Genomic DNA, 18,890 nt, shown 5'->3' on the forward strand with positions numbered 1-18,890 from the left:
ATTATCAACAACCAACTTAACAGAGCTTGAAGATAAGAATCAATTTTTTGCCTAAAATGACATATATGACACAAGGATATGCATATTCTTCATACCATTTGAGGAAACAAGGAAACACTTTGACGTTTGTGGAAATGTTACAGTAATGTAAGAGAATAGAACACATTAGATCTGGTAAAAGATAATATAAAAGAAAAAAACAACTGTTTTTTTGTAATTTTTTTACCATCATCTTTGAAATGCAAGAGAAAGGCCTTAATGTATTATTCCAGTCCAGGCGCAATTTAGATTCTGGCCACTAGATGGCAGCAGTGTATATAACGTGTTAGACTGATCCAATGAACCATTGCATTTCTGTAAAAAAAACATAGTGCTGTCTGTTCCTTCCAAACAGCTCAAAATTATTTTAATCTGTCTACAGAATATTTTACCAGTAGCGCTGTGGAACATCCAGGTGCTCTTTTGCAAACTTCAAACGTGCAGCAATGTTTTTTTTGGACAGCAGTCGCTCCTCCCATGAACACCATTCTTGTTTAGTGATTTACGTATTGTCAACAGAGATTTTACCATTTTCCAGAGATTTCTGTAAGTCTTTAGCTGACACTCTAGGATTCTTCTTAACCTCAATGAGCATTCTGCGCTGTGCTCTTGCAGTCATCTTTGCAGGACGGCCACTCCTAGGGAGAATAGCAACACTGCTGAACTTTCTCCATTTATAGACTATTTTTCTTACCATGGACTGATGAACATCAAAGTTTTTAGAGATACTTTTGTAACCCTTTCCAGCTTTATGCAAGTCAACCATTTTTAATCTTAGGTCTTCTGAGATCTCTTTTGTTTGAGGCATGCTTCAAATTTTGTGAGTGTTTTATTATAGGGCCAGGCAGCTCTAATGAACATCTCCAATCTCGGCTCATTGATTGGACTCCAGGTTAGCTGACCCCTGACTCCAATTAGCTTTTGGAGAAGTCATTAGCCTAACGGTTCACATAATTTTCCCAACCTACACTGTGAATGTTTAAATGATCTATTCAATATAGACAAGAAAAATACAATAACTTGTGTGTTATTAGTTTAAGAACACTATGTTTGTCTATTGTTGTGACTTAGATGAAGATCCAATTTTATGACCACTTTATGCAGAAATCCAGGTAATTCCAAAGGATTCAGATACTTTTTCTTGCCACTGTATATATATTATTTCCGCCCTCCTTTTTTCTCCCCAATTTAAAATAAATCTTGTCTCATCGCTGCAACTCTCCAACGGGCTCGGGAGAGGCAAAGGAGGAGTCATGCGCCCTCCGAAACATGATTCATGGGCAAGCTATACTGTATGATTCAGGTTCTGATCAAAGCAACGTGACTCATTCAGAGCCTTTCGTAATATGGGAGAGACAGTACAGATAGCGTGGGTTATCATCCTAAAGAGAAACTACCATTGGATCAGGTCTACTGTGATATCAAAGATCCACCACCATATTTTACAATAGATGGTTCTTTGTGTGTGGTTCTTTTCTGCATACGATTCCGCTTTTCAAGGCCAAACCTACCACTGGTGTGCGTGGCCAAAGATCTCTATTTTCATGTCATCTGACCTGAAAATAGAGCTCTTTGGCCACACACACCAGTGGTGTGATTGTCGTGGAAAAGAGGAATCATAAAGTACCAGGACGTTTTAGCCCAAAACCTGGTTGCCTCTGCCAGGAGGCTGCAACTTGGCTGCAAGTGGATCTTACAGCAAGACAATAACACCAAGCACATACCAAAAGCCACAAAGAAATTGTTAATTGACACAAAATGAACATTTTGCAATGGCCATCTCAGTCTCCGGACGCATTGAAAACCTGTGGTTTGAATTGACATGGGTAGTCAATAGGCACAGACAAAGGATATCATGGATTTAGAAATATTCTATATGGAGTAATGGTCTAAGATCCCTCCCAATGTGTTCTCCAATCTCATAAAACATTTTAGAAAAAGACTCAGTGCCATTATCCTCGCAAGGTGAGGAATTGAAAGGTATTGAAAACAGGGGTGGCAATTTTTTATTTTTTTATTTTTTTATTTTACCGTTATTTTACCAGGTAAGTTGACTGAGAACACGTTCTCATTTGCAGCAACGACCTGGGGAATAGTTACAGGGGAGAGGAGGGGGATGAATGAGCCAATTGTAAACTGGGGATTATTAGGTGACCGTGATGGTTGAGGGCCAGATTGGGAATTTTTAGAAATAATTTAGAGGAAAAAAATTCTTACTTGTATATTATTACAAAATATATTTCTTGAAGAAATTGTACCAGTATAAAATAATATATATATAATATATAAGTTTTGCATACAATAAAGCTTATTATTTATTTTATACAGTATTTTTTGCTCATCTTTATCAAGGGTGCCAATCAATTAGTACCTGATTGAATATGCACTGCATTCTGAAAGTATTCAGACCCCTTGACTCTTTGCAAATTTTCTTACATTATAGCATTATTCTAATATTGATTCAATTTGATTAAATACCCCATAACGACAAAGCAAAAACAGGTTTTTAGACATTTTTGCTAATTTATATATATATATAAAAAACAGAAATACCTTACTTACATTAGTATTCAGACCCTTTGCTATGAGACTTAAAATTGAGCTCAGGTGCATCCTGTTTCCATTGATCATACTTGAGATTGGAGTCCACCTGTGGTAAATTCAATTGATTGGACATGATTTGGAAAGGCACATACCTGTCTATATAAGGTCCTACTGTTGACAGTGCATGTCAGAGCAAAAACCAAGCCATGAGGTCAAAGGAATTATCCGTAGAGCTCTGAAACAGGATTGTGTCGAGACACAGATCTGGGGAAGGGTACCAAAAAAATTCTGCAACATTGAATGTTCCCAAGAACACAGTGGCCTTCATCATTCTCAAATGGAAGAAGTTTGGAATCACCAAGACTCTTCCACGAGCTGGCCGCCCGGCCAAACTGAGAAATCGGGGGAGACGGTCCTTGGTCAAGGACGTGACCAAGAACCCGATGGTCACTCAAGATAGAGCTCCAGAGTTCCTCTGTGGAGATGGGAGAACCTTCCAGAGGAAAACCATCTCTGTAGCACTCCACCAATTAGGCCTTTATGGTATTGTGGCCAGACGGAAGCCACTCCGCAGTAAAAGGCACATGACAGCCGCTTAGATTTTGCCAAAAGGCACCTAAAGGACTCTCAGACCATGAGAAACAAGATTTTCTGGTCTGATGAAACAAAGATCGGATCGAGGGAAAGATGAACGGAGCAAAGTACAGAGAGATCCTTGATGAAAACCTGCTCCAGAGTGCTCAGGACCTCAGACCGGGGCGAAGGTTCACCTTCCAGCAGGACAACAACTCTAAGCACACATCCAAGACAACGCAGGAGTGGCTTCGGGACAAGTCTCTGAATGTCCTTGAGTGGCCCAGCCATAGCCCGGACTTGAACCTGATCTAACATCTCTGGAGAGACCTGAAAATAGCTGTGCAGCGACGCTTCCCAACCAAGCTGACAGAGCTTGAGAGGATCTGCAGAGAAGAATGGGAAAAACTCCCCAAATACAGGTGTGCTAAGCTTGTAGCGTCATACCCAAAAAGACTCGAGGCTGTAATCACTGCTAAATGTGCTTCAACAAAGTTCTGAGTAACAGGTCTGAATACTTATGCAAATATTGGATTTCAGTTGTTTAAAAAAAGTACATATGCAAACATTTCTAAAAACCTGTTTTTGCTTTGTCATTATGGGGTATTGTTTGTAGATTGATGAGGGGGAAAAAAGATTTAATACATTTTAGAATAAGCCTGTAACGTAACAAAATGTGGAAAAAGTCAAGGGGTCTGAATACTTTCCGAATGCACTGAATATTGAACAGCTACTACTGTAAATCTAAAATATGGGCCTCTTGTATTGATGGCCATGCCCTCTAATGGTGAATGTACATTCCAATCTATTGGTCCTCTCTGATAGTTATATAAGTCTATCCTGATTGAAAAGGCAGACACAGGCACAGAAAGAGGCAGACATAGACAGACAGAGCCAGGCCAGGGATACCACCAACAGGGTTGATATAAGGTAATTGAACATGGGCTATTCTGCTTAGGGATAATATTGATTAGAATAAATTAATTTGTATTTAGTGCTAATGATAGCAGACAGCACAATCAGTGTGAGACAGTTCGATACAACAGGGACACAATTGTAAAAGAACATGATGTACAAATATCAGAAAGGTGATTGATTGAAGACAGGGTATTCTGTATTTCTGAATTAGTTCAAGGCTCACCTTTCCGATCTCACTCTTCAGCTTGTACTGGTTCAGCTGGATACAGTTCTGCAGGAGGAAGAAAACAAAGGGATGACATTAAACGAGAATATATGAAAGAAGAGATAGGATGATTCATCCATCTACCATATCCACCTGAGGAAAGAAATAGAACATTGGATGACTCAAATACAGCGTTGGATACATGAACAATATGTTCTCCACCGACTAGCTCATTTTAGAGATGTTATTAGTGATGCCTACGGCCACTGAATTCTGTTTACAGTCATACATCCATTACAGTGCTGTATAAACTGCTTGGAGCTCCATAGCAACCACTGATAATGCATGTAGTCAACAAGGGACAAGGCAGGAGCAAATAGTTAAACAGGGCAGAGAGAGATGGGAAAGAGGAGGAGATAGAAAGAAGAGGAGAGAGAATTTTTTAAATAATAAATAGAGAGAGAGAGAGAGAGAGAGAGAGAGAGAGAGAGAGAGAGAGAGAGAGAGAGAGAGAGAGAGAGAGAGAGAGAGAGAGAGAGAGAGAGAGAGAGAGAGAGAGAGAGAGAGAGAGAGAGAGAGAGAGAGAGAGAGAGAGAGAGAGAGAGAGAGAGAGATGCACAGATGGACAGATGGACAGATGGACAGATGGACAATAATGAAAGAAAGGAAGGGAGAGGGAAGCTAGACCGCTCTTTCGGGGTCGGGTCAATCAAGAGAGAGAGAATTTAATTTTAAGATCTATTTTATAGAGCATAATACCCATAAAACCTTGCGGTCAAACAGGGAAATGGTTCCAATCATTTTTCCACCATTCATTTTTCCCATAGGGAATTTTAGAAACACTTCAATTAAGGGCTTGTTTCATATAGGCTTACACTGGTGTGATGTTTTGAAAACAAACCGAGTAAATTTCTCTAGGACAAGGTGACTTTTATCAATATATTCACCTGTATTTACCTTAACAAATGAAATGCTAAATAGCTGCTAATGAGAGAGAGAGAGAGAGAGAGAGAGAGAGAGAGAGAGAGAGAGAGAGAGAGAGAGAGAGAGAGAGAGAGAGAGAGAGAGAGAGAGAGAGAGAGAGAGAGAGAGAGAGAGAGAGAGAGAGAGAGAGAGAGAGAGAGAGAGAGAGAGAGAGAGAGACCAATCAAAATTAAAATAAAGAGGGAGAGAAGGAAGGAATAATAATGAGAAAGGTGGGGATTTAAACTGGGTGCTGTTGCTAGCCTGCTCTGTCAGGTTGATCGATAGAGATAGAGAGAGACAAAGAGCGAAAGGGAAAGAGCGAGAACATTGTGTGATTGAGTGGAGTTCCCTCATTACGGTGAGAAAGCTGTGGTTTAGGCTTAGACAGTCCAGATCTTGGGCCCCTGAAACTGGGGCTCTGCACTGGAGCTGTGAGCATGTTTACAGACTGACTGGGGCTGAAACTAAGCCCTGGATACAGTCAATCAATGAATCAAACTTATTTTATTAAGCCCGTTTTACATTAGCAGTTGTCACAAAGTGCTTAACAGATACCCAGCCTAAACCCCAAAAGAGAGCAAGCAATGCAGAGGCAGAAGAGCACAGTGGCTAGGAAAAACTCCCTAGAAGGCAGGATCTTGGGAAGAAATGTAGAGAGGAACCAACTACTGTACACTACAGGACACAGACACACAGGGGGAGAGGGGAGTGTTCTACCGTGTAATGGGTGAGGTAGTGTAGTACAGCACAGACGGTGAGGTAGTGTAGTACAGCACAGAGTGTGAGGGGAGTGTAGTATAGCACAGAGGGTGAGGGGAGTGTAGTACAGCATATAGGGTGAGGGGAGTGTAATACAGCACAGAGTGTGAGGGGAGTGTAGTACAGCACAAAGGGTGAGGTAGTGTAGTACAACACAGAGGGTGAGGTAGTGTAATACAGCACAGAGGGTGAGGTAATGTAGTACAGCACAGAGGGTGAGGTAGTGTAGTACAGCACAGAGGGTGAGGTAGTGTAGTACTGTACAATACGGCGGATGAGTGGCGTGTGCCACTGCATAGGGAGAGCCAGAGAGGGTGTGAGTCAAGCGTAGTACTACAAGAGGTATGAAGACACAAACACACAGTGAGACACAGAGTGTAAGGTATGCTACTGTATGTAGAGTGAGATGCAGGAAGTGAAAGTGAGTGAGCGAAAGAGAGAGGGACAGAGAGGGAGAGATAAAGAAAAACCGGACACTGTTGTTAGCCCATTGTGCCAGGTCCAGCTATTGTTTGGCGCATGCTCAGTGACATCTCCACTGCAGTATATACTGTATCTGAGCTGATGGATAAAGAGCTGGGCCATGCTGAAGAACTTAAATCATCACATACAAAAACACGCACGCACGCACACACACACACACACACACACACACACACACACACACACACACACACACACACACACACACACACACACACACACACACACACACACACACACACACACACACACACACACACACACACACACACACACAATGACTCAAGACATCTCAATAAATCACCCAGGTCTTCATACATCACAATGACTTACTCCATGACCTCATCATCATCAGAGTGGCCCTGTCCCCTCCCTACATGCTTAGAAAAAATGGTTCCAAAACGGTTCTTGGCGGAGGGATAGGGCTCTACCAAGATTCGTTTTGAACTGAAGAACCCTTTTTGGAAGACAACGGTTCATTGTAAGGCAAAGGGTTCTACCTAGAATCTTTAACATGCAGAGTAGCGTTTTTGGGAAGAAAGGTTATTTGATGATTCTTTGGAAGGCAAGAAGGGTTCTACATATATACAGTATATCATATTTTCCAACATGCGGTATTGCAGGGTGATTTTCAGAATTGTTAATTTAATGTGTTTTTGCATGTTTTTATTTTTATTTAACCTTTATTTAACTAGGCAAGTCAGTTAAGAACACATTCTTACTTTACAATGACGGCCATGTACATTGATTGGCTGATTAATGTTATGCTACACAAAGATAAACGTTTTTTTTTAAACTAAACTAATCTGTTAGTAGTTGGACTTATTGCACCCATTACTGAGATTGTTGTTCCAGTTTAGATGATTGTTGGTAGTCTCAGTATTCAATCTTCCCTACCCTGGCAGTCATTCTGAATGAAGGTTGTGGGTGATAAAAAATGTCACTTGTTGGATATCCTAACACTGGCTGGATTCCAATAGGAATTACATCACTTTGCAAGCCAACATAATGTGACTTGCAGGCCAGATGTGGCCTATAAACCAGGGGTTTCCTAACACCACTGTGTAATGGTATAACTAGGCCCTCAACTAAAGGCCTTATGATATATACTCAGTTTATTAGGTACACCACCCCATTCACTAAAATTGTTAACTCATACAGACAGTGAGTCACGTGGCCGTGGCTTGCTACATAAAGCAGGCAGACAGGCATCGAGGCATTCAGATAGTGTTCGATTGAATGTTAGAATGAACAAAACGACTGACCTAAGTGACATTTGAGCGTTGTATGATCACCGGTGCCAGGCATGCCAGTTCCAGTCAGTGGTGGAAAAAGTACCCAAATGTCATACTTGAGTAAAAGTAAAGGTACCTTCATAGAAAATGACTCAAGTAAAAGTGAAAGTCACCCATATAAAATACTACTTGAGTAAAAGTCTAAAAGTATTTGGTTTTAAATATACTAAAGGATCAAAAGCAAATGTAATTGCTAATATATACGTAAGTATTAAAAGTCAAAGTATAAATCATTTCAAATTCCTTATATTTAGCAAACCAGACGGCACAATTTTCTTGTTTTTTTATTTACGATAGCCAGGGTCACACTCCAACACTGAGACATGATTTACAAACAAAGCATTTGTGTTCAGTGAGTCTGCCAGATAAGAGGCAATAGGGATGACCAGAGATGTTCTCTTGATAAGTGCATGAATTTGAGCATTTTCCTGTCCTGCTAGCCATTCAAAATGCAAAGAGTACTTCTGCTGTCAGGGAAAATGTATGGAGTAAAAATTACATTATTTTCTTTAGTAATGTAGTGAAGTAAAAGTAAAAGTTGTAAAAAATATAAATATTTAAAGCACAGATCTCCAAAATAATGACTTAAGTAGTACTTTAAAGTACTTTTAATTAAGTACTTTACACCACTGGTTCCAGTCTCAAAAATGTCTGGCCTCCTGGGATTTTCACGCACAACAGTGTCTAGGGTTTACCGAGAATGGTGCAACAAACAAAAAACATCCAGTCAGCGGGAGTCCAGTTGGTGAAAACAGCTTGTTAATGAGGTCGAAGGTCACAAACAGGCAAATAACGGCACAGTACAACTGTGGTGTGCAGAACGCCATCTCGGAACGCACAACTTGTAAGTCCTTGTCACGGATGGGCTACTGCATCAGATGACCCAGAAAGCCATTCCTCCCTCCCTCCCTCTATTACTCCACCTATCCCTCCACTCCCTTCTACCCTCTCGGGGGTGAGAGTTGCTGAGCTGTCATTTCCTTCTATGCATCTCTCCCTTGACACGTCTCTTCCTCCTCTCCTTGTCCATTGATTTCTCATTTCTCCTCATGTCTTACAGGGAGGATGGATATCATGTTCCTCATTTAGTAACTGGTCGAAACAAGCGTACTATGTAGGGAATAGGGTGTCATTTGGGACGCACACACTTAGACACAGATATGAATACTGTAGCGCACTGAGAGAATCTCCAACCAAAAAAACATCCCGCGTAGCCTGCTGCTGCATCACTAGTATGGCAACAAAACCATCTCTTTCTTTTCCTTAGTTTACTTAGCATGGAGGTGGAGAAGGGTATAAACTACACCTCCATTTTAGTTCTGTCCCTCAACTTGAAGTGGCCCTGTAGGAGAGAGTGATCAATAGTCTTCTTCCAACTCCTCAGTGAGCGTAGAGACACACACACACACCTGAGTGCACTGCGGGAGGATGGTGGCCTGCTGAGATAGACATTAGTCAACCCTGACTAAATATCGGGTGATGAGTCAATAATTAGAGAAGGGAGATTTATTGGTGCCACAACGCTGCTCATGCTTTTTCTGCAAAGTGGGAAGGCGATGCTGTCATTGTGGTTGGGAAGTGAGGAGAGAGTGTGGGGGGAGAGAGAAAAGAGATGAGAGATGAGAGAGAGAGAAAAGGGAGAGATTCTACAGGAACATAAAAAATATGAGACAAAGGATGTGGGATGCTATTGTGGATGTGGTTGTAATCATGCTTCTGTGTGCTGTGTTTTGTCTAATACTGGTAAAGTATCTCTGCATTGTTTGTTTCAGGTGTTTCTCTACAGATTACTGTGTTTAATCCTCGGTTTAAAAACAAGAGACTGAAATTAAAGCCACATAAATAAAACTCATGGTGGAGAGGGGGGGGATGAGGGATTAGCAGGGTGAAAAATAGAGCAAGAAGGTACGGAAGGAGAAAGAAAGAGAGGCGAAGCATAGTGACTGAGAGAGAAAGAGACGGACAGAAACAATGACAAACATTGATAAATACTCCACCGCTTAATAATAGAGGAAAAACATGTTCTCTCCATGCCATTATACTGTAGGTCAGGGGTAGGAACCTGATTCAGCCGCGGGCCGATTGTTGTCGGAACGGATGGTCGAGGGGGCGGGACATAATTATAATAATTTGTACACTGCAAATTGACCACAACTAAGCCAAAAAATACATATATAATTTCATACCTTGATTACATTGAGACATGATCACATTCACTGAGTGTACTAAACATTAGGAACACCTGCTCTTTCCATGACATAGACTGACCAGGTGAATCGAGGTGAAAGCGATGATCCCTTATTGATGTCACTTGTTAAATCCACTTCAATCAGTGTAGATGAAAGGGAGGAGACAGGTTAAAGAAGGATTTTTAATCCTTGAGACAATTGAGACATGGATTGTGTATGTATGCCATTCAGAGGGTCAATGGGCAAGACAAAAGACTTAAGTCTCTTTGAATGGGGTATGGTAGTAGGTGCCAGGCGTACCGGTTTGAGTGTGTCAAGAACTGCAATGCTGCTGGATTTTTCATTCTCAACCATTTTCCGTGTGTATCAAGAATGGTCCACCACCCGAAGGACATCCAGCCAACTTGACACAATTTTGGAAAGCATTGGAGTCAACATGGGCCAGCATCCCTGTAGAACTCTTTCAACACCTTGTAGAGTCCATGCCCCTACAAATTGAGGCTGTTCTGAGGGCAAAAGACGGGGGGTGCAACTCAATATTAGGAACTCAATATCCTAATGTTTTGCACACTCAGTGTATGTCTCTTCTTTTATTCGTGGAAAGAATTTGTGAACACATTTTTATTATATTTATCCCTTTTCTCCACATTTCCGTGGTTTCCAATTGGTAGTTACAATCTTGTCCCATCGCTGCATCTCCCGTACCAACTCAGGAGAGGCGAAGGTCGAGAGCCATGTGTCCTCCAAAACACGAACCCTCCAAGCCACACTACTTCTTGACATGCTGCTCGCTTAACCCCGAAGCCAGCTGCACCAATGTGTCGGAGGAAACACCGTACAGCTGGCGACCGAAGTCAGCGTGCATGCGCCTGGCCCACCACAAAGAGTCGCTAGAGCGCGATGGGACAAGGACATCCCAGCCTGCCAAATCCTCCCCGAACCCGGATGACGCTGGGCCAAATTGTGCACCACCTCTTGGGTCTCCCGGTCGTGGTTGGCTGCGACACAGCCCGGGATCGAACCCGGGTCTGTAGCAGTGGAGGCTCCTCAGTGAAATTTCATAAAAATAAAAATAGTGAAACATAAAAAAAGTTATCCTTTTTAGATAAAACTATGCTAAATATATTCATGTCAAAAAAATTATTGATTAAAACACACTGTTTTGCAATGAAGGCCTACAGTAGCCTGAACAGCACTGTCTGGGGTAGCACCATGGTGTAGCCGGAGGACATCTAACTTCCGTCCTCCTCTGGCTGCATTGACTTCAATAACAAATCGGCTACAATAGGAGGTTCGTAGGCCTCACTCCCTTCCATAGACATACATGGTAATTATCACCATTTCCGGAGGATGTCCTCTAAACAATCAAAGCTTTTGCAGTATGATCTGACATGTTATCCATCCAATAATGGAATTAGGATCAGAGAATGGACCTAGTGTGTTGTGTTGGGGTTGTGCCACAGAGCATTATGGGGGTTCTACGTGTTGCTTTGTGTCATTGCTGGATAGAGATTAAGATTGAAGAGTGATAGTTGAGCATTTAGTTGATATTATTCAACTCAAATGTGTTTTTTCTAATTACAGGAGACGGAGGAGGTTTTCACACTCAGTGTATGTCTCTTCTCAATTATAAATAGTTTTTCTCGGTTTTAGAACTTTATTTTTGTCACACCCTGATCTGTTTCACCTGTCCTTGTGCTCGTCTCCATCCCCCTCCAGGTGTTGCCCATCTTCCCAATTATCCCCTGTGTATTTATACCTGTGTTCTCTGTTTGTTTCCAGTTTATCTTGTTTGTTCAAGCTTAGATTTTGAGTTGGGCTATCGGGCTTGATTATTTTTCCCACTGTGTTGACGTGTGGTAGTGCGTGTTGTTTAGTTACCTGTTTTGGGCATTTGTTTGATTACGCCCAGTTTCGTGGAGAGTACTACTTTTCCCTGTGCGTAATAAAGCGCTATTCTGAACTTTCTGCCTCCTGCACCTGACTCCGCACCCACTACGCCTAGTGTGTTACAACTATTTTTCAGTCTGATCAACCGTAGGCTACTAATAATAGCAGATGCATACAGCCTATGCGCCCTGTCCATCTGGTCAGGGTAGACTAATTGGCAACGTTATGTATTTATAGTCCATTTGTGTGTCAGGAGAAAATATGAATGTGATCAAATTTAGTTTATATTCAAAATTGGGCTGGCTAGGCTGCCTATACGTTTTTAGTCCAAAGTTATTAACTGGAATTAATCAATCAACATCATAGTGATGACAGAGTAAAAAAATGTAGAAGGCCTACAGTTGCATTGGCCTGCATGATGCAAACATGCATAAAGCAAGCTCAGCCTTGTGAGTTGTATTGTCTATCAGTTGTCATCTATGGTTGTCCTAATCTAATCTAAAGTCGTGGATGTCGATTATGGCAGCACCCCACACCTCTTTGATTCAGTTGGGTTAAATGCGGAAGACACATTTCAGTTGAATGCATACAGTTGTACATCTGTCTAGGTATCCCCCTTTCTCTTTCCCTTAAATATATATGAACAAATATAAGGTAGCTGCAGTTTGACAGGGTTTTCATCACCCCCAGGGCCAGGAGTTTTCCCAGGAGTTTAAAAAAAAACCCATCATAGCCCATAGAAAACCTTTTTACAACTGATTAATCACTGTCATACCTTATAGGGTCCAGAGTTTTCCTAGTTAGGTTAGCATATAAGGAAAAACTCCAGGCCCCAGGGGGTAAAAATTGCCCCACCGCTCTGGGACCTATGGTGTCACCAGTCTGCTTGCAGGTGTCAGTTATCGTCAGGTATGTGGATGATCAGAGATTTATTCAGGAACGTTTCTCGGGCTACTTTGATGTGTCAAGTGGGCGAGTTCGTGCAGTCTGTGTTTGACTTGAGGAATTTTCAGATGTCTGAATTTAACTTCATAGAGAAACTCGTTGTGCCAACCTACGATGGCGCAGCTGTAATGGAATGTATCTGCTATTTGTAGAGTCCCCTCCTGTTCCCTGATTAAGAGGTGATGACTACTCCACTCCACTACCATTGTCAACTTTCTCCTGACATGAACTGAAGCCACGTCTCATGTGCCCGCTCAACCACTGGCACATTGGATGTTTCCCCTCCAAGCACTGTGAGTACCCCTATCAATTTTCTCTAATTACTGTATGTAGAGCTAATCACATACACAAACACAAATCACATTATTACACATCAATGATTTTACTCCTTGCTTGGACTAACTCATTCTTAGCTCTTTTGTCTAACTGTGTAGTGTGTTGTGTTATTGTTTTTTGTCTTCACAGTCAAATCCTGTCCTGCACTGGTCAAGCCTCTGAACACTCATGCCTCATACCCTCATTCAATCACTGCTGTGATCCCTTTCCATCACTGTGTAAGTAGCCCTCTCGTAAATGTCTTTATTAAATGCTTTAGGTTAAAATAATTAGTCTTTGACCATTTTTGAAACACACTTTGTCATCTCCCACACCTATACCGTGGGTCTCCCATCCTCCTCAATTTTTCAAGTCACCAGCCTCCACTTGTCTGTAGTGATGCCTCTAGCACTGCGATGCAGTGCCTTAGACCGCTGCTCCACTTGGGAGGCCCGGTGAACACATTCTTTGCTGAATTTCTGGTTATTTTAGTATTGTTTGACTAAAAACAATCACCCGTGGGATGGTTTGAGGTTACGTCAAAAATGCTAAAATAAGCAGGAATTCAGCAGAAAAATGTTTCATTTAGGGAATCTGTTCACCAAGTATTCCCACGAATGGATATCCACCTGTTGCCGACCCCTGTCGTAGGTTATCCATTGTGAGTGAGGTCAGAAGCATTTCCTGGTTCCTTGTCAATCAGCACCGCTACAGCCTGGATGATGCTAACCTCTGCATACCTCCACAGAATGCACAGCGTGAACAACCTGTATGCGTCCCAATTCACACCCTATTCCCTAAAAGTGCACTCCTTTTGACCAGAGACCTATGGGGAATAGGGTGCCATTTGGGACGCATCCTAAGCCCGGATTCTGCTAACCTTTGTGCGTCCCATATGACACCCTATTCCCTATATAATGCACTATTTTTGACCAGAGCCCTGTGGGTCCCAGTCAGAGGTAGGGCACTAGGGAATAAGGTGCCATTTGAGACAAACTGACAGCCAGAGCCAGAAAGAACCCTTAAACTGCTCATTCCCACATTTGTATTTCTGAACAGTCTCCATGTGTCAGTCAGAGTGGCTTGCATGTCATAGCAAAGTAGGATACACTCATCTCCCTACCTGACAGTTCTACTTCCTGAACTGAAAAAAAGAGAGGAAAACCAACCTTTCATTAAAAAGAGTGTCTTTCAGAGAAGAGCTGGTGGAATACACTCAAGTTGTACAACTGACGTACAACACATTTGGCATAATGGTTGTGATTCAACAGAGAGTTTTTCTTGAACAAAAATAAGTACACAAGGGTTGTGCAGACAAAACCTCTATCACAAAAATATAAGATATTTCATAACGATTGTGACAAATTCATTTTACATCAGTTGTGAAACCTAATTGTGGACAGGTACTTAAATGTAAGAAATAGTCTATATACTACACTGGTTATTCCCTTCTCATTCCATGTCCAGACAACCAACTCCTGAGCCTCTCTATACATAAAACACCATGTCACTTTGAGTGTTTATCAGGGGGCTGGTATAGAGGAGGATGTGTCCCACACAAGGTAAAGCGGTATTGACTAACAGTCATGATCCCTTCTCCTGCACACACACACACACACACACACACACACACACACACACACACACACACACACACACACACACACACACACACACACACACACACACACACACACACACACACACACACACACACACACACACACACACACGTGACTTGATTGCACCTACATGTCAGTGAGTGAATCAGGTACCTGCTGAGCTCACCGATGTGACCAAGCAACCACATGTTCTTTATGTAATTACCCTAACTCTAATACAACACTCAATAATGATGTGAAGACTGATGTACTCTGACATTCACTAATTCTCCAAAGATACATTTTAATGGGAAGAAAATGACAGAAAGTCTCAATTGAATGCATGACTGGAGATTTGTATATATTTTACCGGTAATACACAATTCCCCACAGTATTGCAATTGGATCCACTTGGGTATTAACTATTAGGTACATGATTTGGATTCCAGTTCTTGAGTGTATAGTCGAAGAGTAAGTGAAGTAAGTCTTCATCCCAAATGCCACCATATTCCCTATTAAGGGGACTACTTTTGACCAGGGCTCTAGGAAATAGGGTGCCATTTAGTACGCACTCTTGGAGACTATTTCCTAGTGCTCTCTCACATGAGACCAGATGGTAATTCAGCTAGAGGCAGAATATTCAAGATGTAGATTACAGATTTCATGTCCCCGAGCATAGCACTGATTCATTCAGAGCAGACATGTAGGCTACACGCACTGAACACACACACACACACACACACACACACACACACACACACACACACACACACACACACACACACACACACACACACACACACACACACACACACACACACACACACACACACACACACACACACACACACACACACACACACACACACAATGACTCAAGACATCTCAATAAATCACCCAGGTCTTCATACATCACAATGACTTACTCCATGACCTCATCATCATCAGAGTGGCCCTGTCCCCTCCCTACATGCTTAGAAAAAATGGTTCCAAAACGGTTCTTGGCGGAGGGATAGGGCTCTACCAAGATTCGTTTTGAACTGAAGAACCCTTTTTGGAAGACAACGGTTCATTGTAAGGCAAAGGGTTCTACCTAGAATCTTTAACATGCAGAGTAGCGTTTTTGGGAAGAAAGGTTATTTGATGATTCTTTGGAAGGCAAGAAGGGTTTTACATATATACAGTATATCATATTTTCCAACATGCGGTATTGCAGGGTGATTTTCAGAATTGTTAATTGAATGTGTTTTTGCATGTTTTTATTTTTATTTAACCTTTATTTAACTAGGCAAGTCAGTTAAGAACACATTCTTACTTTACAATGACGGCCATGTACATTGATTGGCTGATTAATGTTATGCTACACAAAGATAAACGTTTTTTTTAAACTAAACTAATCTGTTAGTAGTTGGACTTATTGCACCCATTACTGAGATTGTTGTTCCAGTTTAGATGATTGTTGGTAGTCTCAGTATTCAATCTTCCCTACCCTGGCAGTCATTCTGAATGAAGGTTGTGGGTGATAAAAAATGTCACTTGTTGGATATCCTAACACTGGCTGGATTCCAATAGGAATTACATCACTTTGCAAGCCAACATAATGTGACTTGCAGGCCAGATGTGGCCTATAAACCAGGGGTTTCCTAACACCACTGTGTAATGGTATAACTAGGCCCTCAACTAAAGGCCTTATGATATATACTCAGTTTATTAGGTACACCACCCCATTCACTAAAATTGTTAACTCATACAGACAGTGAGTCACGTGGCCGTGGCTTGCTACATAAAGCAGGCAGACAGGCATCGAGGCATTCAGATAGTGTTCGATTGAATGTTAGAATGAACAAAACGACTGACCTAAGTGACATTTGAGCGTTGTATGATCACCGGTGCCAGGCATGCCAGTTCCAGTCAGTGGTGGAAAAAGTACCCAAATGTCATACTTGAGTAAAAGTAAAGGTACCTTCATAGAAAATGACTCAAGTAAAAGTGAAAGTCACCCATATAAAATACTACTTGAGTAAAAGTCTAAAAGTATTTGGTTTTAAATATACTAAAGGATCAAAAGCAAATGTAATTGCTAATATATACGTAAGTATTAAAAGTCAAAGTATAAATCATTTCAAATTCCTTATATTTAGCAAACCAGACGGCACAATTTTCTTGTTTTTTTATTTACGATAGCCAGGGTCACACTCCAACACTGAGACATGATTTACAAACAAAGCATTTGTGTTCAGTGAGTCTGCCAGATAAGAGGCAATAGGGATGACCAGAGATGTTCTCTTGATAAGTGCATGAATTTGAGCATTTTCCTGTCCTGCTAGCCATTCAAAATGCAAAGAGTACTTCTGCTGTCAGGGAAAATGTATGGAGTAAAAATTACATTATTTTCTTTAGTAATGTAGTGAAGTAAAAGTAAAAGTTGTAAAAAATATAAATATTTAAAGCACAGATCTCCAAAATAATGACTTAAGTAGTACTTTAAAGTACTTTTAATTAAGTACTTTACACCACTGGTTCCAGTCTCAAAAATGTCTGGCCTCCTGGGATTTTCACGCACAACAGTGTCTAGGGTTTACCGAGAATGGTGCAACAAACAAAAAACATCCAGTCAGCGGGAGTCCAGTTGGTGAAAACAGCTTGTTAATGAGGTCGAAGGTCACAAACAGGCAAATAACGGCACAGTACAACTGTGGTGTGCAGAACGCCATCTCGGAACGCACAACTTGTAAGTCCTTGTCACGGATGGGCTACTGCATCAGATGACCCAGAAAGCCATTCCTCCCTCCCTCCCTCTATTACTCCACCTATCCCTCCACTCCCTTCTACCCTCTCGGGGGTGAGAGTTGCTGAGCTGTCATTTCCTTCTATGCATCTCTCCCTTGACACGTCTCTTCCTCCTCTCCTTGTCCATTGATTTCTCATTTCTCCTCATGTCTTACAGGGAGGATGGATATCATGTTCCTCATTTAGTAACTGGTCGAAACAAGCGTACTATGTAGGGAATAGGGTGTCATTTGGGACGCACACACTTAGACACAGATATGAATACTGTAGCGCACTGAGAGAATCTCCAACCAAAAAAACATCCCGCGTAGCCTGCTGCTGCATCACTAGTATGGCAACAAAACCATCTCTTTCTTTTCCTTAGTTTACTTAGCATGGAGGTGGAGAAGGGTATAAACTACACCTCCATTTTAGTTCTGTCCCTCAACTTGAAGTGGCCCTGTAGGAGAGAGTGATCAATAGTCTTCTTCCAACTCCTCAGTGAGCGTAGAGACACACACACACACCTGAGTGCACTGCGGGAGGATGGTGGCCTGCTGAGATAGACATTAGTCAACCCTGACTAAATATCGGGTGATGAGTCAATAATTAGAGAAGGGAGATTTATTGGTGCCACAACGCTGCTCATGCTTTTTCTGCAAAGTGGGAAGGCGATGCTGTCATTGTGGTTGGGAAGTGAGGAGAGAGTGTGGGGGGAGAGAGAAAAGAGATGAGAGATGAGAGAGAGAGAAAAGGGAGAGATTCTACAGGAACATAAAAAATATGAGACAAAGGATGTGGGATGCTATTGTGGATGTGGTTGTAATCATGCTTCTGTGTGCTGTGTTTTGTCTAATACTGGTAAAGTATCTCTGCATTGTTTGTTTCAGGTGTTTCTCTACAGATTACTGTGTTTAATCCTCGGTTTAAAAACAAGAGACTGAAATTAAAGCCACATAAATAAAACTCATGGTGGAGAGGGGGGGGATGAGGGATTAGCAGGGTGAAAAATAGAGCAAGAAGGTACGGAAGGAGAAAGAAAGAGAGGCGAAGCATAGTGACTGAGAGAGAAAGAGACGGACAGAAACAATGACAAACATTGATAAATACTCCACCGCTTAATAATAGAGGAAAAACATGTTCTCTCCATGCCATTATACTGTAGGTCAGGGGTAGGAACCTGATTCAGCCGCGGGCCGATTGTTGTCGGAACGGATGGTCGAGGGGGCGGGACATAATTATAATAATTTGTACACTGCAAATTGACCACAACTAAGCCAAAAAATACATATATAATTTCATACCTTGATTACATTGAGACATGATCACATTCACTGAGTGTACTAAACATTAGGAACACCTGCTCTTTCCATGACATAGACTGACCAGGTGAATCGAG

General features: G+C 41.6%; 1 protein-coding gene across 4 annotated transcripts in view; it reads right to left on the reverse strand.

Moving 5' to 3' along the window:
- The window catches only part of camkk1a (calcium/calmodulin-dependent protein kinase kinase 1, alpha a), a 151,021-nt gene that overhangs the window by 71,971 nt on the left and 60,160 nt on the right, over positions 1-18,890 (reverse strand). For all 4 annotated transcript variants that reach the window (XM_071413467.1, XM_071413450.1, XM_071413458.1 and 1 more), the window contains one exon: positions 4,298-4,345. In XM_071413467.1, the coding sequence (XP_071269568.1) occupies positions 4,298-4,345 (48 nt within the window). The remainder of the gene's footprint in view (positions 1-4,297; positions 4,346-18,890) is intronic.

The sequence above is a fragment of the Salvelinus alpinus genome, chromosome 1, assembly GCF_045679555.1.
Source record: "Salvelinus alpinus chromosome 1, SLU_Salpinus.1, whole genome shotgun sequence".
NCBI lineage: Eukaryota > Metazoa > Chordata > Actinopteri > Salmoniformes > Salmonidae > Salvelinus > Salvelinus alpinus.